We start from the raw sequence: 24850 nt of genomic DNA, 5'->3' as shown, positions 1-24850 counted from the left end.
AACTGTGGCAAAAAGAACTAAAAAAAGAGCTGCTCTACTGTTTCAACCCAGCATTAGTTTGACCTCTCCAGCATGAGGAGATGATTCAAGTCTATAAGGGGTACACTGCAAAGACCTGAGAGTCTGGTCAGTCAGCCTAATGTTCATCTGTGGGTATTTCCAATACACTCTGATTACTACTTCAGTAAAGATAATAAGATAAACATCCCAAACTAACTTGGCACTAGTCATCACTGACTGAATTGTCCACTGCAATTCAGACTATGTCCTCTTTTGAAGTGTTTTTACCGTGGAAGTAAGAATTAAGTCTAGCCACTGAAATGTAAAAGCTATGCAAATTCAAAACTGACTCAATCATCTTCATGTAAAGACCCATTTTTTACGCAAAAATGAACAGAAAGGAAATGGCTTACCTGACAGATCTCCTGTTGCAGCTGAGGCTCCAAAGTAGTAACCAGTGGGAAGCCTCACCCCAGAGATATCAACGCAGTCTCGCCACTCATTCTTATCTTCAGTATCTGTCATTAACTAGTCAAGAATAAAAGAAAATAGGTAAGAACCGACTTAGCAAGAATATCTTAGAGATGGCAGCTCAGGCATACTTGGAAGACAAGAATGTCAGTGATAATGAATAAGAAAATCACTAAGGCAAAGATTCTAGATACAACACAGGATGTGGGCACACACTTACTGCAGACACTGCAGTCCAGAAGAAGGAGGCAGTATTACGACAATATCCTTTGGATTTCACAAAAAAGAAAGTTATGCAGCTAACATAAACGGAAGTTATGTACTCACCACAATGCTAGATCAGTGCTGTCTTTCTATGTCTGGTCCAACCTGTGGGTTATCAAATAAAAGATGGGCCAATTCTGCAAGACTTCACCTGACCGAGCTCTGCTTCCACTACCCATAATGCCTCACTTCCCAAGAGAACTTCAGACTGAGTTTGCCCCTCATCGTCTCAACTGACAAAACACCAACCTAAGAGAGATAACAAGGTACACGCAGACAAAGTAAAATAACCTCCCCGACTCAATCATAAGAAAAAGAGCCTGCCATGTAGACACCGGTGGGGCCAGGAGGGAGGGAAGGTTGAAAGAGAAAAACAATATGGATCTAGTGTTACAGTGAGTAAATAAATTTAGTACCTGATGTTGTTCTCTCCATCTGGATTCACCCTGTGGGACAAAGTCCCCCAGCCACATGAAACCCTTGGAAGTTCTAAGAATGAACATTCCACAATACTGTGTAACCATAGGAAGCCCAAGTTCTCTAATGAATGTCCAGCTTGTAGTGGGACACAAAGGTATGGAGACCCATCCAAATAGCAGCACACAAATCATCAAATGTGGCTTTAGAGAAAAAGGCAGCAGAAGTAGCCATGGCTCTGGTAAAATGACCTTTTGGTATGTGAAGCAAGGGCTTTCCTTTCACACTTTATGCAAAAATAGTGCAAACTGACAACCACTTAGAGAGAATAGCCTTAGAAACAAGCTAACCCAATTGAGACTTAGAAAAAGAGACAGACAATTGTTTAGACTTCCTGAAAGTGTTTCGTCCTATCCAGATAAAATCTCCACTGCCTACATACATCAAAGCAATGAAGCAAATATTCACTCTTGCTGGTGAAATTAAAGAAAAACACAAGAAGGTGAATAGTCTGACTCGAGTTACTCTCAGTAGCACCTTGGGGAGAAAAGATGAATCCATATGAAGAGACACCCTATTATGGAAGGCCAAATATGGCAGGACAGAAGAGAGGGCTTGCAAATCAGACGTGTCTGGCAGAAGTGACAGCTAACAAAAACAGCATTTTCCAAGACAAAAAGCTTCAAATTAATAGCAGCAGCATTTCAAATGGGTGGCCGGCCAGCACTTGTAACACGAAAGGCAAATCCCACGGTGGAACAGGTTCCCGGAAAAGGAGGATGTCATAATTAAGTACTCCTAAGAAAGGCTTTCAAAATCTTTAGAGCAGCTAAAGGCACATTAACCCTGCCAGTGCGAAGGTTGTAAATAGCTGGCAATTGCACTTTAATGTCAGAATAACTGCAACCAGCTTTAAACAAACCTGGAAGAAAATCCAAGACTGCCTCCAAGGGAGCCGAAAAGGGATCAAAACCCAGAGAATCAGCCAAAATAGCAAATGCTTCCATCTGGTATCGCACATCTTCCACACAGACATCTTCTGGGAGGAGGACAGGATAAGCAGCACATTGCTGGAAAGCCTGGGATTCCGGTTCATCAGGGGAACTCGAGAAAAGTACAGTTTTGTACCTACCATAAATGTAGATGTCCGAGAGGTATGCATCTGCAGTCCTAACATATGGGTTGTCTTGCCTCAGGCAGCCCTTCGGTCGGCCGGATTCCAAAGTCTGGGTCTGGCCTCGGCTGATGTCGCACTTCACCCGACGTCATAGCTGCTGTCAATTGGGTATAAAGGCATCAGCCGACGCCATTTTCCTCAGTGTTTCTTGCCCCAGATGCCAGGTGCCCTCTAGGAAGGCTAAATTTGGATAAATGCAAATGATTCCAAACAGTAGAGAGCAAACAAAAATAAACAAGTATATACATATATACAAACAAATACACCATAATAGATTCCCCCAGCTAGCTTAAAGATGGGCAATTACCCTAGGAGTACCACAGAGGGGAAGGAGGGTGGGTAATCCTGACTGCAGATGCATACCTCTCGGACATCTACATTTATGGTAGGTACAAAACTGTACTATGTCCTTCAAGGATGCATCTGCAGTCCTAACATATGGGTAGAATACCATAGCCAAACTGGGGGAGGAGGCACTAATATGATTATGGTGTAGTTAAGATCCCTTGCAAAACAGCAGTTGCAAAACCTGCCCGGGATCTGGAATATAAAGGTAGATTATAATGCTTGGCAAATGTATGCACGGAGCTCCAAGTAGCAGCCTCTAAAATGTCTTTGGTAGCCACTCCTCGTAAGAAAGCTGTAGTAGTGGCTGTAGCCCTTGTGGAGTGAGGTCTGATGTTTTCTGGAGTTGTCTTTCCATGAAAAGAGTAACAAAATCTAATGCAATTTCCTATCCATTTTGAGATTGTCTGTTTTGAAATTGCTTTTCCTTCCATTCCTGTTGCATATGCTACCAGAAGCTGGTCAGTTTTTCTATTGTTCTTGGTTCTGTCCAGATAGTAGCGCAATTGCCTGTGCACATCCAAGGTATGTAGCAGTCTTTCCCCCCTGTTCTGTGGGTTGGGGAAGAATGTTGGTAGGTGGATTGCTTGGTTCAATGATACCCTGGAGACCACCTTTGGCATAAAAGTAGGGTTAGTTCTCAAGGACACTCTATCCTGATGGAAGATAAGGAAGGGCTGTACTGCCATTAAAGCCTGTAATTCAGAAACCCTTCTTGCTGAAGTGATTGCAAGCAGGAAAGCAGTTTTCCAAGATAAGAACTGTAATTCTGCTGTTGCTGCTGGTTCAAAAGGGGGATGTGTTAACTTCTCCAGCACAAAGTTAAGATCCCATGTAGGCAAAGGTGGCTTCCTTGGAGGCTTTACATTTTTAATTCCTCTCAGAAACTGCCTGAGTAGAGGATGAGAGAAGACTGGAGGATCCATGTTGTATTCTGCTGAAATTGCTGATGCATGAATCTTAATGGAGGAGTAAGACAGGCCATTGTGGAAAAGTTCTGCTAAATATTCCATGATGTTAGCTATGTTTGCTAATGATACATCTTCTCCTTTTGCTGTACTCCAAATGAGGTATCTTTTCCATTTGGCTGAATAAGTTTTCCTTGTGGAGGGTCTGCGAGCCTCTAGGATAATGTCTTTAACCCTCTGAGATAAAACTGGGTTATTTTGTTTTATGTAATATTCCAAGCAGCTAGCTGCAGAGTTTTCAAGTTTGGATGTAGGCTCTTGAAGTTGTTCTGTGTTAGCAGTAAAGGAACTAGAGGCAGAGGCCATGCGTGTGTCCGAGACATACTCCTCAGTAGCGGGTACCAATGCTGCCTCGGCCAGTCTGGAGCTATCAGGATGATCCTTGGGTGATCTTCTTTTATCTTCAGTAAAATTTTGTGCATCAAAGGAAGAGGTGGGAATGCATATGCTGTCAGGTTTTCCCAACTGAAGGATAGAGAGTCCACCTTCCAAGCAAGAGGGTGGTATGTCCTTGTGCAGAATTTCCTCAATTGGTGGTTGTGTGGGGATGCGAACAGGTCTATTTCTGGTAGCCCCCATTTCTGTGTTATAGATTTGAAGATGTTTGGATGCAGCATCCATTTGTGGGCATCCGTGGTAGTTCTGCTTAAGGTGTCTGCTAGTATATTTTCTTTTCCTGGCACAAATATGGCCTGGAGCTGAATGTTGAGGTTCAGGGCCACATTCCACAGGTCCATTGCCATCCGGCATAGAGGATATGAGTGTGTGCCTCCCTGTTTGTTGATATACCACATGACTGTTGTGTTGTCCGTCCTTATCAGCAAATGACCCTGTTGAAGAAACGGTCTGAATTGCCTGCTTCACTGCCAGCATCTCCTTTTGATTTATGTGTAGATTCAGCTGGTCTTGTGTCCATAGGCCTTGTATACACTTGTCCACCATGTGTGCCCCCCATCCGAGGTCTGAGGCGTCCGTGGTGATAGTCTGGCTTGGGTGAGGCTTGTGGAAAGGCAGCCCTCTGTTCAACTGACAGGCCTGAGCCCACCACATGAATTCTTGCTTCAGGCATGGAATTATTGGAATTTGGGTTTCTAGGCTGTGCTTGTGCTGAGACCATAAATTCCTTAGGTACCATTGCAACTTCCTCATATGTAGTCTGACATGTGGAATCAATATTATGCAGGATGCCATGTAACCCAGGGCTTGCAGGACTTTTCTTGCTGTAAGCTGGTTCTGCGTTGTTAATGCCATGAAATAGAGTGGTAGTTGCTTTTGCTTTTCTGCTGTGAGAAATGCCATTTGATTTGATGTGTCCAGTTCTGCACCCAAGAATGTTATCCTTTGGGATGGTACCAGCCTTGACTTTTTTATGTTGACTGTGTATCCCAGGGCTTGCAGTAGGTGAATAACCTTTTCCAAATCTTTTGTTAATTTGATCTTGCTGTCCGCTTGTATCAAGCAGTCGTCCAGGTATGGATAAATTTGAATTCCCTGAAGCCTGCAATGAGCAATTATTGATGTCAGGCATTTCGTGAATACTCTGGGCGCAGTAGATAAGCCAAAGGGCAATGCTGAGAATTGATAATGCTCTGATCCTGCAAGAAATCTGAGGTATCTTCTGCAATCTGGTCGTATAGGGACGTGCAGGTATGCCTCCTTGAGATCTAGAGTCACCAGCCAAGACTCCTTGCCCAGCATGGGAAGAAGTTGCTGTAGGGTCAGCATTTTGAAATTTGGAACAATGAGATATGTGTTCAGAGCGGACAGGTCGAGAATAGGCCTCCATTGGTTTTCTTTTCTTGGTACCAGGAAAAGTCTGGAGTAAAATCCTTGTCCTTGTTCCATAGACGGTACTTTTTCTATAGCTCTCATCCTTAGTAAGTGGTTGATTTGTCCTAGAGCGTTTGCTTTTTGGTTTGGTGGTAGGTTTGGCATTCCTCTCTTTCTTGGTAGAGTATGGAAGTGGAACCTGTAGCCTTTGTCTATTGTCTGTAAAATCCATTTGTCTCCTGTAATGCAATGCCAGTTTACTGAAAATAAGGCTAGCTTTCCGCCTAAGGGTGCTTCCAGTTGTTCCCTGGTAGGCGGTATCAGAGGCAAGTCATTGTGACTGTCCTGTGGTAGTGGTAGTAGCTGGATCTGTGGCAGTACTTCTTTGGTTGTTAGGCTGCCACTGACATCCCCTGTAGGCACCTCTGGATTGACCTCTTCCTCTTGAGCGCCTATTTCTGCCTCTCTGTGTTCTGGAGGTGTCTGGAAAGGACCAATTCTTCGAGGGCCAATTTCTACTAAACCTCGGAGGCTGGACCTGTAAGAAATCCTTGACTGTTTGGACAGATTTTGCTTTTTCTTCCACCTTCTTTAACACTTGCTGTGCAGGGGAGCCAAACAAACTTTGTTTCTCCATGGGAGCATCTAGGAGCTTGGACTTCACATGGTCTGGTAATGATTGCTCTTTTAACCATGCATGCCTTCTGATCACTGTGCCAGTCACAGCTGATCTAAAGGAAGCCTCCAGTGCATCACAGCCGCATTTTAAGGAATGGTTACTGACCTGCTGAGTGTTATGTACCAAATCATGTAGGGTCTTACGGTCTATAGGTTCAGGAGAAGACAGTTTTTTATTTAGCTGATCTAACAAAAATTCCTGATACTGAATCATGTGGAATTGACAGTTTAAGGCCCTAGCCGAAAGCGTAGCAGAAGTATAAACTTTTTTACCCCATCTCTCTAATGCTCTAGATTCTCTTTCAGAGGGGAGGGGGTTTTTGGCAGAGGCAGCTGCTACAGCTTTGGGGCCCTGTGAAATAGTTTCAGGATCTGCAATAGGAGCCTTATACAAGTGAAAGTGTGTGTCCGGGACCCTGTAGTATCTGTCGGGCTTAGCAGGGGCTGGGGGAAGAGAGTCAGGGGCAGTACAAGCATCATTAAATGCATCATCTACAACTGTTAGTACTGGAGGAATGGCTAAAGGCCTATGCTGTGATAAATGTAAAAAGGTCCTAAGCAGTTTCCTTGAATCTGAAAAATCCTGGCCCTACCATTGAAATTGTTCTCTCATAGCATGCAAGGTTTCCCCAAAAGAAAATACCTCAGGAGGAGAGGAAGAAGGAATGGAATCTTCTGCATCAGAGTCCTCATATGGAGAATAAGGGCCTTCTGGAGGATTTGAATTTTCTGAATCATCCGAGGAATAATCAGTTGAAACTGGCTCAGGGGGCTCTGCTCTAGGCCTCTTCTCTGGAGGGGGATGAGAGGCCCTGTCAGGGTGAGGTTGGGATCCCCTGATCAAAGAAATGAGATCCTCTGCCAGGCTGAGCATTTGTGAACTAGAGGTAGGCCTGTGTGAGGGGGTTTTAGTAGGCAAGGCCTTAGAAGATTTAGCTGCTTTAGCCCTAGAAAAAGCCTTGATAGACATAGATGCAGGGGGCCTAGCAGCTCCACGTGCAGGAGTAGATATGTCTAAAGGAATAGTATCTGATAAATCCTGAGAACCTGCACCTGCAGGTGGAATTTCAGTAGCAGATTCAGCCATGCTGAGTGAGGCCTCGGCTGTAGGAGGCATGCCGGCCGAAGGAAGAACCGTGGACTCGGTTTCAGCGAAACCGAGACACTTCATGTTGGCTTAACCGTGGTTTCGGCGAAACCGCGGACCGCGAGTGTCGTCCTTTTCCTTACGCTTTTAGCTAATTGTGAAGTCGGAGTCTCCGACGGCATGTTGTAAGCAAAAGCGGGGCCGAAAAACTCCTCTGCAAACTCCGACCGACGCCTAAGTGTCCGTCGGTTGAAGGAAGCACAGGCCAGACAAGCTGCTACGTCGTGGTCTGGGCCTAAGCAAGGAAGGCAGTAAGAGTGGAAATCCTTATGAGGTATTTGTTTCCCACAAGTTAAACAGTTATTTACTTTTTCTGACATCGGCTGAGGCAAGAAAGAGTCCCCAACGGGGTACTTAGCTTTTTAGAAGTCTTCGGTAGTAGTAATCTCTGGTTCTGACCGACCGGCACTTGCGAACAGCTTCGGGCACCACGCGGCAAGAAAGACTGAGGAACATGGCGTCGGCTGATGCCTTTATACCCAATTGACAGCAGCTATGACGTCGGGTGAAGTGCGACATCAGCCGAGGCCAGACCCAGACTTTGGAATCCGGCCGACCGAAGGGCTGCCTGAGGCAGGACAACCCATATGTTAGGACTGCAGATGCATCCTTGAAGGACATCCATGTGATTAGCTACAGAGTCTGGAGATTGGGCGTACCCAGAAAGTCAGGATGGGAGATGAGATCTGGAAGGGGATCCAGCACCCAAGAAGAGGGCTTCAGAAGAGGCCAAAGAAATGGGAACCAAACCTGGCAGGGCCAAAAAGGGGCTATCAGGATTACAATCATTCTGCAGCAGACAGCCTTCTAAAAAAAATTTATGATCAAAGGGGCCAGACAGTAAAGGTATAAGAGACCAGGAGTTCAAACATAAAGGAGACCATCCCTGACTACCCCTGAGAGGGGAACTAAGGCATAACAGCTGTCACACTTGGTGTTGAGCAGGGATGCAAATATGTAGCAATACAGATAACCCCAGCAATGAAAGATTTGAGTGGTAACTCTCTGAATCAGAGACAACTCGTGAGGAATAAGGATGTTCCTGCTTAGATTGATGCCAAAATGCTGGAACTCCCTGGGATATACATTGCACTCAAACAGCCGAGACAAAATCACCCACTGCCAGACCATCATAACCTCCCTTCAAAGCGGGCAGGACAGTGTCCCCCATTTGTTCAGATTCCAAATGACAGACACGTCTGTTTATACTGAAATCATACCCTTGGGTTGAACATCCTGAAAAGCCTGCAATACCAGGAGAACCATCCTCATCTCCAAGACACTGATGTGAAAGTTGGCCTTGGAAGAGGACCAGGTCTTATGAACTATCCTTCCTTCAAAATGCACCCGCCACACCCCAGAAGGGAGGCACCCTTGGTGACTGTGGCGGGGGGGGGGGGGTCTCCTGCTGGCTACAAAGGGACACTCCAGCCATCATCTGACCTGATCTTGACATACGTTTGTCAGAATTATGGGAAAACCATGGGATGTGCTACACAAGACCACTGTGCTACTACAGCCCACTGCAGAGCACTCATCCAATACCTGGCTAGAGGAACTGGACTGGAAGCCCTGTTCCCCAACAGTTTCAGAAAGACAGTGCCCGGAGGCTTTTTGTAAGAAAGCAAGGATACTGTTAGAGACCGAAGATTCAAAATTCTGGATGCTGGAAGCTTTGCAAACTGAGAACCTGTGTCCAAAGACAATCTATGAATTATATTGACTGAACTGGCTGAAGACTATTTCTGGTAGATGAATGTGATCCCCAAGGAACTGCACAACTGGGGTAAGGTGTCCCAGTCCTGACTAAGGATGCTCTTGTGGGGTAGCTAGGAGCTAATCACCCAGGCAAGAAAGGACCTGAAACTCTCACAGCGAGGATGCTACGACTGCCATGCTTCCGGGGGGGGCACAACAGTGGTGAGATCAAATGGCAGTGCTCTGAACTGGCCATGATAGGTTCTCAGACAGAAACCTCTTGGAATTCCTCTCTATCTTTATGTGATGGTAAGGTGTCCTTAAGGCCAATTAAGCATATCCATTCACCCTTCGTGAGCAGAGGTCATATGGACTGCACCATTCACCCTTCGTGAGCAGAGGTCAAATGGACTGCACCATGACCATATGTTTTACAAAGGGATTGCGTTTGCTTAAATCCAAGACTGGCAGGAGGTCCTTGTTTTTTGGAACTGGTGGGACTTCTTGGGTGACTCTATTTGTAAGCAGCATCTGAATCTTGACAGCTGCCTATGTCTCTGATGGAGGTGAAATATCTGGGAGACAACAGGGATTCAGACTTAAAAGTTATAAAAATGAAACTGGATAACCTCTGGATAGGACTCAGCACCCACCAAAGTGATGGCCTCCTAAGCTAACTCTTGAGTGCCTCCAGAACAGGAGAGTCGGACAACCCTTCAGGATCGCTTAAAGGGCCCCATGGAAGCCCTGATTTTGCGGACCACCCTGCCTTGTGGGTGATACCCACTGTGGTTACTCCCTCTGCCACAGAGGGAAACCTCAGAAGAAGCATCTTGAAAAGACTGCTCTGACTTCCTGAAGAAAAGACATCCCCATCTCTTTGGTTCTGGGAGAAAGACCACTGAAAGGGAGCAAAACATGCATCCACTGCAGCCATCTCTGCATCTTGCTCACTCCTGGTCAAAATATCCAACTTTTGGCCTGAATAGCGAGGAGCCATTAAAGGGGGCATTAATAAAAGATGCCGTAAAGCAGTCCAAGAAGTTACACAATCTCATCCAAACAAGTGATGCATAGCAATGCTGGTGCCAGTGGCTTAGGACGTTCCATCAGCTACTTTGGATGGAAACTTCATGGAGACATTCGCTACTGAATGCAAAGTAGACAATTGAGCTTCCAGTGACTTCTATGACTCTGGAGTCTGCTGAGTTTTAATAACCCTTGACACTATGTCTGAAGCCTAGTCAAATGGGATAAATAGTTTAGTGCCCTCAACACAAACTTATCAGAGGTGTAACGGCACTTCCCTTAATGGTCCAATATTCAAGATTCCCTACTTGGGGTGTGCACCAATCAACTCTATCGAAATGTCCTTTTTTGGTGACTGCTACCACCATGACAGCATCCACAGCGGGACCTTTACTCCACTGTGCCCGGTCTTTAGGAGGGGCAGGAATCTTATCGGACTTATTGAGAATCGGTTCCAACATATTGGGCTCCTTCCAAGACACTAGGTCAGAGTGTCCAGAAGGGAAACCACCCAGGACGTGGACAGGCCCACCCTGAATGCCTTCAGAAATGCTGACTCTTCTGGAGAAGGGGTTTCAGCTGTCCACCCCAGGATTTGGGGAACTCATCCACTTCTCTGAGGTTAGTATCCCCTGTAAAAGGCGAGTCCAAGTACTTCCTCTTGCATTCTCTCTTACCCGAAACTTCCCACTTTGGAGATTAGATAGACGAAACAGAAGAGGCAGGGGCCCCGGTGGGGAAGGCCATGTGTGTGTGACTAGGGTAACTGGGAGCCAACCGGGGTGGGGGGTGGGGGGCACCAGTCATACTTCTCCAGTGCTATGGAGGAGAAAGCAGTGGAGGTAGCCACTAATATAGCAGAATAAACCATAGTTGAGCTTGGTAAGGATGATCCCTTCTGCTTACAGACATATGAAATACAATCAGAGCAGCAAGAAGAATTACTTTAGACATGCTGTTTCCCAGTCTGACTGACAAAAAGGAAATGAAAAATTGGTCAGTCTTTCCAACTTTCTCACCAAATAAAAAAGCAGTTGATGGTGTAAATTCAGCAGATTTAACATGTACTCTCCTTTGTTGGCAAATCCTGGGAAGAAAACAGGAAAGCTGATAGACTAGGTAAGTGATGATTCAGAAGCCACCTTAGGGAGAAAGAATGGATTTGTTCTAAACAGTACTTCTGCCCTTATGGAAAAGGAAATAAAGTACAGTTTTGTACCTACCATAAATGTAGATGTCCGAACTGGATAGCATCTGCAGTCATAACAAGTGGGTTGTCCTGTCGTCAGGCAGCCCTGCAGTCGGCCGGATTCCAAAGTCCGGGTCCGGCTTCGGCTGATGTCGCGCTCCACCCGACGTCATCTCTGCTGGTCTTCGGGTATAAAAGCATCAGCCGACGCCATTTTCCTCAGTGTTTCTTGCCCCAGATGCCAGTAGCCCTCTTGCAGGGTAAAATTTGGATAGATGCCAATGTTTCCAAATAGATAGAGGTAAACACAACAATAAGCATATATGTACATATATACAAACAAATACACCATAAAAGACTCCCCCCCCCAACAGCTAGCTATTAGGAGGGTAAACACCCTAGGAGTACCACAGAGGGGAAGGAGGGAGGGTAATCCTGACTGCAGATGCTATCCAGTTCGGACATCTACATTTATGGTAGGTACAAAACTGTACTATGTCCTTCATGGATGCATCTGCAGTCATAACAAGTGGGTAGAATACCATAGCCAACTAGGGAGGAGGATAAAGGTAGATTATGGTGTGTTTAAGATCCCTTGCAGTACAGCAGTGGCAAACCCTGCTCGGGATCTGGAATAAAGAGGCAAATTATAATGCTTGGCAAATGTATGCACGGAGGTCCAAGTAGCCGCCTCAATAATGTCTTTGGTTGCCACTCCTCGTAAGAAGGCTGTGGTAGTGGCTGTTGCCCTTGTAGAATGAGGTCTTATGTTCTGTGGAATTGGTTTTCCATGGAAGGAGTAACAGTATCGTATGCAATTTCCTATCCATTTGGAGATTGTCTGTTTGGAAATAGCTTTTCCTTCCCTTCCAGTTGCATAGGCTACAAAAGTTGGTCAGTCTTTCTGCTATTTTTGTTCTGTCCAAGTAGTAGCGTAGCTGTCTATGTACATCCAAGGTATGCAGTATTCTTTCCCTCTGTTTTGTGGGTTGGGAAAGAAGGAAGGTAGGTGGATTGCCTGGTTTAAAGATACTCTGGATACCACCTTAGGCATAAATGTAGGATTAGTCCTCAAGGACACTCTATCTTGGTGGAAGATTAGGAAGGGTTGCACTGCCATTAAGGCCTGTAGTTCTGAAACCCTCCTTGCTGAAGTAATTGCCAGTAGGAAAGCAGTTTTCCATGACAGGTGTTGTAGGTCTGCTGTTGCTGCTGGTTCAAAGGGTGCTAGTGTCAACTTTTCTAGCACAAAGTTTAAGTCCCAAGCTGGTAATGGTGGTTTCCTGGGAGGTTTTACATTCTTGATTCCTCTGAGGAACTGCCTGAGCAAAGGGTGTGAAAAACAGGAGGATCAAAGCTGTATTCTGCTGAAATAGCTGATGCATGTATCTTGATGGAGGAGTAGGACAGGCCTGAATGAAGAAGTTCGCCAGATACTCCAGAATGTTAGGCATATCTATGTTTGACACATCTTTTCCTCTTCGGTACTCCAAATGACAAACCTTTTCCATTTTCCAGCATAGTTCTTTCTTGTTGAAGGTCTAAGTGCTTCAAGAATAATGTCTTTAACTCTTTGGGAAAGTTCTGGATTAGCTGCTGCTATGTGATGTTCCATGCAGTCAGTTGCAGCGTTTTTAGGTTTGGATGTATGATGCTGTAGTTGTTCTGAGTTAACATCAAAGGCATCAGGGTATTGGCCACATGTTGTTCCGAGACATGCTCTTCAGTAGTGGATACCAGTGTTGTCTTGGCCAGTTTGGGGCTATCAGGATTATCCTTGGACGTTCTTCCTTGATCTTTAGTAGTACCTTGTGTATCAGAGGAAGAGGAGGAAATGCATATGCTGTTAGGCCTTTCCAGTTGAAGGAGAGTGAGTCCACTTTCCATGCTAGTGGGTGGAATGTCCTCGTGCAGAATTTTTCGAGCTGGTGATTGAGAGGTGATGCGAATAGGTCTATCTGTGGCATTCCCCATTTCTTTGAGATGGTCTTGAAGATGTCCGGGTGCAGCTTCCATTCGTGGGCATCGAAGTGGTTCTGCTTAGTATGTCTGCTAGAGTATTGTCTTTCCCCGTACAAATATTGCCTGTAACTGAATGTTGTAGCTGAGTGCCAGGGTCCACAGCTCCAAGGTCATTCTGCATAGGGGGTATGAATGAGTGCCTCCCTGTTTGTTGATGTACCACATGACTGTGGTGTTGTCTGTCCTTATCATCAACTGGCCCTCTTTGAGGAAAGGTTTGAACTTTTGGATTGCCAGTTGTACTGCCAGCATTTCTTTTAGATTGATGTGCAGGTGAATTTGATCCTGTGTCCACAATCCTTGCACGCATTTGTCCAGCATGTGGGCCCCCCATCCTAGATCTGAAGCGTCTGTTGTGATGGTCTGGCTTGGTTGACATCTGCGGAAGGGCAGGCCTGGGTTTGACTGGCATGCCTGAGCCCACCATAGAAACTCCTGTTTTAAGCATGGAATTAGTGGGATTTCTGTTTCTAGACTGTGTCTGTGTTGGGACCATAAATTCTTTAGGTACCACTGTAGTTTCCTCATATGTAGTCTGGCAAATGGGACCAAGATTATGCATGATGCCATGAAGCCCAAGGCCTGTAGAAATTTTCTTGCTGTTAACTTGTTCAGTTTTGTTAGTGCCAAGAAGTAAAGAGGAAGTTCTTTTGTTTTTCTGTAGACAGGAATGCCATTTGTTGTACTGTGTCCAATTCCGCCCAAGAATGTCCTTGTTTGGGATGGTATCAGCCTTGACTTTTGTAAATTGACTGTGTATCCCAGTCCTTGTAGCAAGTAAATGACCCTTTGTAAATCTGTTGTCAGCTTGCTTTTGTTGTCCCCTTGTAGCAGGCAGTCGTCCAGGTATGGATAAATTTGAATCCCATGTAGTCTGCAATGGGCGATTACTGATGCCAGGCATTTTGTGAATACTCTGGGCAGTAGATAAGCCAAAGGGCAATGCTGAGAATTGAAAGTGCTCTGATCCTGCAAGAAATCTGAGGTATCTTCTGCAGATTGGTCGAATTGGGACGTGCAGGTATGCCTCCTTGAGATCTAGAGTTACCAGCCAAGACTCCTTGCCCAGCATGGGAAGAAGTTGCTGTAGGGTCAGCATTTTGAATTTTGGGACGATGATGTATGTATTTAAGGTGGACAGGTCGAGAATTGGTCTCCAACTTTTTCCTTTCTTGGAACTAGGAATAGTCTGGAGTAGAACCCCTTTCCTTGTTCTGCTGTTGGCACTCTTTCCACAGCTCTCATGTTTGCTAACTCCATTATCTGGCGTAGAGCCTCTGTTTTTTGTTGTGGAGGTAGATTTGGCATTCCTCTGTTGACTGGTAAGGTGTGGAAGTGAAACCGGTAACCTTGATCTATGGTTTGTAAAATCCACTTGTCTTTTGTTATGTAGTGCCAGTTCTTTGAAAATAAGGTTAACTTTCCGCCTAGAGGAGCTGCTATCTGTTCCCTGGTAGGCGGATTTAGGATTAAGTCACTGTGACTGTGCTGATGTAGAGGCAGTGGCTGTGTCTGTGCCTCTGTTGTTACCTTGCCACTGTCGTCCTCTGTAGGCACCTCCTCTGGATTGGGTTCTGCCTCTGGAACGTCTATTCCTGCCCCTTTGAAATTTTGCAGAGTCAGGAAAGGACCAATTTTGGCAGGCCAGTTCCTGCTAAACCTTGGGGTTGGACTTGCAGGAAATCTTTAACAGTTTGAACAGATTTTGCCTTTTCTTCCATTTTCTTCATGACCTGCTGGGCAGGTGTACCAAACAAACTTGTCTTGTCCATAGGAGCATCTAGCAACTTAGCTTTAACATGATCCGGTAAAGCTTGTTCCTTTAACCATGCATGTCTTCTTATCACTGTGCCTGTCATGGCTGATCTAAATGAAGCCTCCAGTGCATCATAGCCACATTTTAAAGAATGGTTGCTAACCTGTTGTATGTTATTTACCATCTCTAATACATATTTCTTATCAAGAGATTCATCAGTAGTTAGCTTTTTAGTTAACTGATCAAGCATAAACTCTTGGTATTGTATCATGTGAAACTGACAGTTTAAAGCTCTAGCTGAGAGAGTAGCTGAAGTGTAGACCTTTTTACCCCATCTGTCTAGTGACCTTGCTTCCCTTTCAGAAGGAATAGGGTTTTAGCTGTGGTTGCGGCTACTGCCTTGGGACCCTGGGATATAGTTTCTGGGTCTGCAAGAGGAGCCTTGTAAAGGTGGTGATGAGTATCTGGCACCCTGTAAAATCTGTCTGGTTTGGCAGGGGCTGGGGGTAAAGAATCTGGAGCGGAGCAAACATCATAGAAAGCATCATCCACCACAGAGAGAACAGGAGGTATAGCTAAGGGCCTGTGCTGTGGTAGGTGCAGAAAAGTCCTAAGTCTTTTTCTGGAGTCTGAAAAATCCTGTTGCTGCCATTGGAACTGTTCTCGCATGGCATGCAGGGTTTCTCCAAGGAGAATTCTTCTGGTGGGGAAGCGGCTGGAATGGATTCTTCAGCATCAGAATCTTCGAAATTGGAAAAGGGAGCCTCAGGCTGGTCAGTTATGTCTGATTCATGAGCAGAATCATCAGAAGACACTGGCTCAGGGGGCTCTGCCCTAGGTCTCTTCTCTGGGGGCTGAGAGGCCCTGTCTGGGTGAGATTGAGATCCTCTAATTAAAGAAATTAAATCTTCTGCCAAAGAAAGCATTTGAGAACTAGAAGAGGGCCTGGATGAGGGGGGTTTAACAGGCACTGATTTAGTAGTCTTGGCTGCTTTAGCCCTGGCGAAGGCCTTAATGGACATGGCTGCTGGAGGCCTAGCAGTACCACGTGCTGGGGTAGAGACATCCAAGGGGATGGTATCTGATAAGTCAGTCACCGTAGTGGGTAAAATTTCTGAGGTCGATTCAAGAATTGTAGCAGGGGCCTCAGTTGTAAGAATAGGTTCAGCTGTACTTTGAGCAGTTTTCTCGGTTTCGGCCGAAACCGAGACACTCGCGGTTTGCTTTGCCGTGGTTTCGGCCGAAACCGCGGACCGCGAGTGTCGGTCTTTATCTTTGCGTTTTTTGGGTAGTCGGAGAATCCGACGACATAATGTACGCAAAATCAGTACCGAAAAACTGCTCTGCAAACTCCGACCGACGCCTAAGCGTTCGTCGGTTGAAAGAGGCACAGGCCGAACAGGCTGCTACGTCGTGGGCTGGGCCTAAACAAGGCAGACAGTAAGAGTGGAAATCTTTATGAGGTATTTGTTTCCCACAGGTTAAACAATTGTTAACTTTTTCTGACATCGGCTGAGGCAAGAAAGAGTCCCCAACGGGGTACTTAGCTTTAGAAGTCTTCGAAGTAGTATTCGGTAGAAGTAATCTCTGGATCCGACCGACCGGCACTTGCGAACAGCTTCTGCTTGGCCACGCCGCAAGAAAGACTGAGGAAAATGGCGCCGGCTGATGCTTTATACCGAAGACCAGCAGAGATGACGTCGGGTGGAGCGCGACATCAGCCGAAGCCGGACCCGGACTTTGGAATCCGGCCGACTGCAGGGCTGCCTGACGACAGGACAACCCACTTGTTATGACTGCAGATGCATCCATGAAGGACATCAGATGTGCAGTTCTGATATTCTCCTAGCAAAGGAGACTGCCACCAAAAACAATTCATCCAAACCAGATATTTTAAATCAGTCACAACTGCAAGTGAAAAATGGGGTCTCCTTAAGGCCTGTAGTAATATCCTGGGTAGGAATAGGATCCCTAAGGGCGGAGGATAAAGAAGGAAAGTACCCTTTAGGAAGGCCTTGGATAAATTAAGGGAAGTGACGGTTGGTTGATTTTCACCAATATGAAAACTGGAAATGGCTGCTAGTTGTATCTTGACAGTAGACTAGCTAACTCCACTGTGGAAAAGAGAAGCCAGGAAGTCTACAATCGCCAACTGAGGAGATGAAGAGGGATCCAAATTCCTATTGGAAGCCCAGACTGCAAATCACTTCCATTTACTCTTATAAATCTTCCTGGTAGAGTGTTGCTGTGCAGAAGGCAAAATGTGAATGACTTCTGATGAAAGCCAGGACTATTTAACCATCAATGGAACAGGAGAAACCATGTGGTCAACTTAAGGGCGTGGTCCATCACCCATGGAGAATAAATCAGATGAGACCAGAGGAAGAGAAACCACACAGGTCAAGGCCAGAAAGATGCAATGAGGATCGCTGTAGCCTTGCAAAAACAGAAGTTATGTTCTTACCATAACGTTCCATGTTAGTTGTCTTCTTCTCGCCTTCTTCTTGCTGGATGGGTTCGGAGCCGACCTCGGCTCCGACTCGGCCACTCTAAAAGCTCGAGAGTTGGTTCCACCGGCTCGAGGCTCCCCTTATATCCCACAATGCTAGGCGAGAGTTACCTCAGATCTCGTTTGTAAGCTAACCCCAGCTTATAATAGTAATAGAACAACTCTAAAAGAGTCCACCTCTAATAACAGGGAGAAAGAAAGGTGACCTACATCCTGATTCAGGAAATATGCAAACAGCATATGCCTAAGAAAAGAGGTGGTAGAAAGAGAGGTCACAATCACAACTCCTCTAGGTCTGTCCAGGCCAGGGGGAAGGAGGGTGGGAAGAAGAAGCGAAGAAGACAACTAACATGGAACGTTATGGTAAGAACATAACTTCTATATGTTAAGTTGTCTATCTCGCCTTCATTCTTGCTGGATGGGACCGTCCTAGCACCTTGTCCCGGTGGCCTAACGGAACAGACTCCTGAGAACAGTAGAACCAAAGTTAGCTCTATGCCTAGAAGCTAAATCCAACTTATAATGAGAAATGAAAGTGTGAGGAGTAGCCCAAGTAGCCGCTGCACAAATGGTGTCAATAGGCAGTCTGTCTTGGAAGGCTAAAGAAGTAGCCAAAGCTCTGGTAGAATGGGCCTTAGGTTTATTAGGCAGCTTTTGGTGTCTAATCTCATAAACAAGGGTAATCAGAGATGTAAGCCATCTAGATAATGATACCTTTGAAACTGAAAGTCCTTTTCTGCTTTCTGCATAGGAGATAAACAGTTGGTCAGATTTTCTGAATTGTTTTGTTCTATCCAAATAGTACCTCAACTGACGATGAACATCTAGCCAGTGTAATTTTTGTTCAGACCTATTGGAATATTCTGGAAAAAGACAGGAGGTCAATGCTTTGATTTAGATTTGACGTCGAGACTACCTTAGGCAAGAAGGACGGGTTGGTTCGTAAGGATACCCTGTCCTTATGGAACAATAGATAAGGAGGTCGACAGCTGAGTGCATGAAGTTCTGAGACTCTTCTAGCTGAAGTAATAGCTACCAGAAAGAGAGTCTTCCATGATAGCAATTTTAAAGAACAGGAGGCTGCAGGTTCGAAGGGGAGAATCAAAGAAGTAAGAACTAAATTTAGGTCCCAAGGAGAAGGAGGATTTCTTATAGGAGGTCTGAGAAGAAAAACTCCTTTCAAAAAGGCTTTGCAAAGCTTGTGGGACATTAAGGCAGACTCAGAAATACCCACATGAAAGTTAGAAATAGCTGCCAATTGAACTTTAAGAGTAGAAGGGGATGAACCTGCATGGAAGAGTTCAGCTAGAAAATCAAGGACTATTTGGATGGAAGCAGTGAAAGGATCTATGTCCCTTCCTTGAGCCCAATATGTGAAACGTTTCCACTTACTCAAATAAATCTTCCTAGTGGAAGATTTATGAGAAGCTATCAAAATATCTCGAACAGAGTGAGATGATTGAGGAAGCCTGGCTAAGGTTGGAACTGGAGGAACCAAGCAGTGAGGTTCAGAGAGGGGAGGGAGCGATGTAACTGACCCGATTGATGGATCAAAAGGTCTGGAGCTAGGTCCAGATGCCAAGGTCGCTCCAGTAGAAATTGATGTAGAAAGGGGAACCACACCTGTCGAGGCCAGTAAGGAGCAATGAGGATCAACGAGGCCTTCTGAGCGATAGCCTTCTGTATCACTTGAGAGATTAGTGGGAAGGGAGGAAATGCATACAGAAGTCCCCGGGGCCAAACTTGGACTAGAGCGTCTCTGCTGGGTTGGCCTGGTAAAGGGAATAGAGTGAAATAATGTCTGCACTTGCTGTTTTGGGGAGTAGCAAAAAGATCGCAGCAAGGCTGACCCCACTTGAGAAAAATCTCTCTCACAACAGAGTCTTTCAGAGACCACTCGTGAGGCATGAGGATAGCTCTGCTCAATTTGTCCGCTATTTGATTGGACTTCCCGGGGATGTGCGTTGCTATCAGAAAACGCCGAGAAGAAATCGCCCATTGCCACAATCTGAGTGCTTCTCGACACAGGGGGTAGGACCTGGTTCCGCCTTGTTTGTTGATGTACCACACTACTGACATATTGTCTGTCTGGATTGCAATCATTCCCAAGGGGAGAGAGTCTTGAAGGGCTTGCAACGCTAAAAGCACTGCTCTCATCTCCAGAACATTTATGTGCAAGTGGCATTCGTCTGGTTGCCATGTGCCCTGGACCGTCCTGCCCTGATAATGCCCCCCCCACCCGATCAGGGAGGCGTCCGTTGTCAGAGTAGCAACCGGAGGGGGAGGAACAAAGGGTCTTCCCAACCAGAGCTGAGGGGAAGACATCCACCACATGAGATGATTTCTGCACGCCTGCGTGATCATAATGGTGTGGGACATTGGAAGTTGCTGGTATGACCATTGTGTAAAGAGCATCCATTGAAGGATTCACATGTGGAATCTGGCTAATGGAAGCAGAGGTATGGCAGCCGCCATAATTCCCAACACTTTCAGAACTAACCTGGCTTTGATTCTGTTGTTGTTGAAAAGGAGTGAGACCAGTCTGTGTATGTCTATTATTCTCTGATCTGTTAGCCTCGCAGACATGTCTACTGTGTCTAGATTTGCGCCTATGAAGGTAATAGTACGACAAGGCGACAAAACAGACTTTTCGCAATTTATTGAAATGCCTAACTCTTGACAAATGCGAAAAGTGTAATCCCTGGCCATCAGAAGGAGATGCTTGGTGGGAGCTGTGAGGAGCCAGTCGTTCAAATATGGAAACACCTGGAATCCTTGTCGTCTCAGGTGAGAAGCTACCACTGCCATGCATTTGGTAAACACCCGGGGGGCAGTGGTGAGACCAAAGGGCAGGGCCCTGAATTGAAAATGACTGGTTCCCAGCCTGAAGCGGAGGAATCTTCTGGAGCTTCTGTTCATTTTTATGTGATAGTACGCATCCTGAAGGTCTATAGAGCACATCCAGTTTCCTTTTCCCAATAGGGGAAGGATGGACTGCAGCGTGACCATCCGAAATCTTGTTTTCTTGACTGATCTGTTCAAGATACTGAGATCCAAAATTGGTCTCCAGTCCCCTGTTTTCTTTGGAACTAAAAAGAACCTTGAGTAGATTCCGGATCCTTGCTGGTCTGCTGGAACTGGCTGAATTGCTCTTTTTGCAAGCAGTTTTGAAATTTCCAAAACCGCTAGATCCCTTTGCGCGGGTGGAACATCTGGAAGGGATTTTTTTGATTGTTTCGGAATGCGAAGAAAGGGGATAGAATAGCCTTCGGAAATGATAGACTGTACCCATTTGTCTTGAGTCAGGGATAGCCAGGCTTTTGGGTACAGTGACAACCTTCCCCCGACTGCCTCCGAAGGTGGGCAGCCGGGCAACACCTCAGGGATGCTGAAAGGGCTTATCAGAGAAGGCTTCGATTGCCCTGGTTCTGCGAGCCCCCTGCCTCGAGGGCGGCGTCTACCATTGTTATTCCGCCTCTGCCTCTGGCGGTAACGACTTTGTCGTCAGGCGAAGTCCCTTGATTTTGTTTTCGAACCACATTTTCCCACTTTTCTGGCCTTTGGGGTAAGGCCTAGAAGGAGTAGAAAACAGACTCCGGCAGAAAGAGTCTTGCCATCAGTCTCGCACCTAGTCAAGGTTTCTTTCACTTGAGGACCAAAGAGATGATCCATCAAACGGGAGTTAGTGAAAGACGCCTTGAAGGGTCCAAAATTGCATAGCCGCATCCAGGCATGCCTACGTAAGGCCACACCTGTCCCTGCCCTACTCGCTCCATCAGCCGCATAAGAAAGGAGGCATGGAGGAGTTGGCTATGGAGTTAAGGGTAGCCAGCTGAGTGTTCATTTTATCTTGAAAACCCACAGCTGTAGGGTCCTTCAACATGTCACTCGCTTCTTTAATCAAGTCTCTTTGAAGACGAGTGAAATGGCACAGGTAGTTCAGCGAACGCATAGTAAATGTCGCTGACGAAAACATCCGCTTCCCGTACCTGTCCATGGACCTAGATTCCTTGTTAGGTGGATGGACAGGTACTGAAGGATCAGCTAGTTCCTTCTTAGTGGCAGCAGCTACCACCATAGCATCCACAGAAACTCCTTTTGTCAAGAACTGCTTGTCTGCTGGAGCCGTTATGAATTTGGAGGGTCTCCTGGGAGTGGGATCTACTGAATCAGGAGCCGTCCATGCCTTTTTAGCAACCACCTGCATGAGGGGATCAAAGGGGGGGGACACCCAGGAGGTGGAAGGACGAGAGCCAAACGCCTCAAGATATACAGATTCATCCTCCGAAGGGTTAAGGGCTGGCCAATTTCCCCTCTGCTTCAGGATCTCTAGAATGTCTGCAAAGAGACATCTTCAGAAGGGGAACGGGGAACCCTCGAATCATCTAAATCTGTATCAGATGTGATTGACTCAGGTGAGTCAATGTGTTTCCTCTTACACTTCCTCTTCCGAGGGGGCTCTTCTGCCAAATCAGGAGAGGCCTCGGAAGAGGATGAGATCCCCACAGGGGGTTCCTGAGGAGCTGGCTCTCTGCGGTCCGGGATGAGGGAGTGAGTCGACTTGACCTGAGGCACCGTAGAGGGAGGGGCGGACGGCGCCGACTGTGGGGTAGAGCCAGGCTCTAACACTCCGCATGACCTCGAAAACACCCCTGTCAGGCAAAGCCAGAGGTCCCCGCTCCGAGAAGCTGAGAACCCCCCTCGGCACCGACAGTGATGGCTCCGAGGCCGATGGAGCCGAACTCACCAGCCAAGCTCCGAGAGGAAGAGCAGGGTCGGACAAGGGTCCGATGCCACTCACCCCCTCGGAGCCGACGATGGAAGTCCGGCGCCGAGATTCTTCTAAGGAAGAAATCGGAGCCGACGATGGAGCCGAAGACAATTGTATCGGCTCCGACGCTACCACAGTCTCGGTTCCGACGACCGCTCCGAGCTCAACGGAGTCGGAGGAGGAATATATTGATGGACAAGGGCAGGCATCGACTGATGAGTCGGGCTCTGAAGCATCTGGGCTAGTGCCTCGGACTTAAGAAGTCGACTCACTACCCTCTGAAGGTCATGATCCGATAGCCTCGATGACCTAGAGGAATGAGATTTATGGCTCCGTTCAGACAGCAGGGGAGATCCTGGAGCCGAATGAACGGAGCCAAGGGACGGTGACCTGGACCTCTTCCTCGATGTCGGTTCCGAAGATCTGGACGGAGCCGACACGGGAACCTCTATTACCTCGGCTCCAGCCGGAGCCGAGGGAACCACAGAAACTGTGGACTGAGACTCATCGGCTCCAGCCGGAGCCGATGAAGGTGGAGGTTTAGAAGCCTTAGGTCTCGGCTCAGTTGCTGGAGCCGAGGACCTAGAAGCCTTAGAGGGCTTCCCAGAGACAGAAAGGGAATCCTCTTGCTTAAGAAGACCCCTCAGGATCAACTTATTTTTTCTTTCCTGCAGGACCCTGGGGCTGAAGCCGTGGCATACAGCACAGGAGTCCTGCAGGTGCAAAGGCCCCAGGCAATAGACACAAGAAGTGTGACCGTCTGTCAGAGAGTCTTTAGACATCCTAAACAAAAGTGTAATCACACACACTCAACAAACACACTGATTACACTAATTTAGTTTTAAAACTCAAAAATAAACAATTAACTAAAGTTTACCAAGAGTAACACACACACACAACTAGGGGATGGAGAAAGGCCAGAAGGCCCGAGAGAGAACTTTAAAAGTTCTTTGGAAAAAAATTGGGATTTTCCGGAAAACCGGAGTAGAAAAACCCACTACACTAAGGGAAATATATATAAACTCAAAAATATAGGGTTTAAGTGATCTAATGTTACCAAAATTACACTTACCAACAAGCCGGTAGAAAAACCAACACCTCGATGCTGTAGCGGCAAACGAGATCTGAGGTAACTCTCGCCTAGCATTGTGGGATATAAGGGGAGCCTCGAGCCGGTGGAACCAACTCTCGAGCTTTTAGAGTGGCCGAGTCGGAGCCGAGGTCGGCTCCGAACCCATCCAGCAAGAATGAAGGCGAGATAGACAACTTAACATTAAGAAGTTATGTACTCACCATAACGTTCCATCTGAGTAGGAAACTTCATTTGTCTGCAACCTTTGGGTATCGGATCCGAGCCGGCAGCTTGTTTCACAGCTATCAGATCCGAGCTCCTAGCTCCTCCCCCTTACCCATAATCCCCTGTCAACCCTGACTGACCTCAGATCAAGTCTGCCCTCATACAAGCAGCTAAAAAGGTTAAATATGTCCCGTAGGGGAGTAGAAGAAGGACATCCAGGGATTAAAACTTCTGAAGGTCAGGGGGAAGGAGGGGGGATGGTTGCAGACAAATGAAGTTTCCTACTCAGATGAAACGTTATGGTGAGTACATAACTTCTTAATCTGAAGTAGGTAATTCATTTGTCAGCAACCTTTTGGACAGAGTCCCCAGCTACCTGGATCTTGGGCGGTCATCATGGAAGGATATTCCGGAGCACTGCTGAGCCAAAAGATGCTCTCCCTCTGGAGATAATGTCCAGCTTATAATGGTTGATAAAGGTATGAGTTGAGGCCCAAGTGGCTGCGGAGCAAATGTCATCTAAAGACACTCTAGACCTAAAGGCAGCAGAGGTAGATATAGAGCGAGTAGAGTGTGCACAAACTCCCTGAGGTGCGGGCCTCCCAGAACTTTTATAGGCTGATAGAATACACTGTGAGATCCATCGTGATAAAGTGACCTTAGAGACAGATTTACCCAAGTTAAATTTGGCAAAGGAGATGAACAACTGGTCAGATTGTCTATGACCAGCAGTCCTGTGGATGTAAAAGCGCAGTTGTCTATGCACATCTAACGAATGCAGTTTGTATTCTCCTTTGTTCTGATACTTAGGAAAGAAGTCTGGCAGGTTAATGGATTGATTGATATTGGCCTCTGAAGCCACCTTGGGAAGAAATGAGGGGTTGGTCCTGAGGTACACTCTATCCTGGTGAAAAGCCAAGTACGGGGTTTTACACAAAGGACCTGAAGCTCAGAAACTCTTTTTGCTGAAGTAATAGCGACAAGGAACGCCATTTTCCAAGATAGGTACTTAAGATCAACCGAAGCAGCAGGTTCAAAAGGGGGAGCTGTCAATGCCTGTAGGACTAAAAATAAATCCCAAGGGGGTATAACTTCCTTGACAGGAGGTCTGAACAGGAAGGTACCCTTTAGAAAGGTTTTACACAATTTAGCCATAATCAAGGGACCTGACTCACGTCCCACATGATAATGAGAGACAGCTGCCAGTTGAACCTTGACCGTAGAGCAGCTAGCCCCCTGATGAAACAGACCTGTAAGGAAATCCAACACAGTCGGTAACGGCTCTGTGAAGGGATCTAAGTTATGATTCTCCGCCCAGATGGAGAAACGCTTCCACTTACTG

General features: G+C 46.4%; 1 protein-coding gene across 1 annotated transcript in view; it reads right to left on the bottom strand.

Annotated features, from left to right (window-relative positions):
- Window positions 1-24850, bottom strand: part of LMAN2 (lectin, mannose binding 2) — a 586231-nt gene that overhangs the window by 291450 nt on the left and 269931 nt on the right. The window contains exon 6 of the mRNA XM_044069435.1: window positions 414-528. Coding sequence (XP_043925370.1) covers window positions 414-528 — 115 coding nt within the window. The remainder of the gene's footprint in view (window positions 1-413; window positions 529-24850) is intronic.

This window comes from Protopterus annectens, chromosome 4.part0 (assembly GCF_019279795.1).
Source record: "Protopterus annectens isolate FY-2018-M chromosome 4.part0, PAN1.0, whole genome shotgun sequence".
Taxonomy (NCBI): domain Eukaryota; kingdom Metazoa; phylum Chordata; order Ceratodontiformes; family Protopteridae; genus Protopterus; species Protopterus annectens.
Note: the sequence above shows the minus strand (reverse complement) of the source record. Positions and strands in the feature narration are given on the sequence as shown.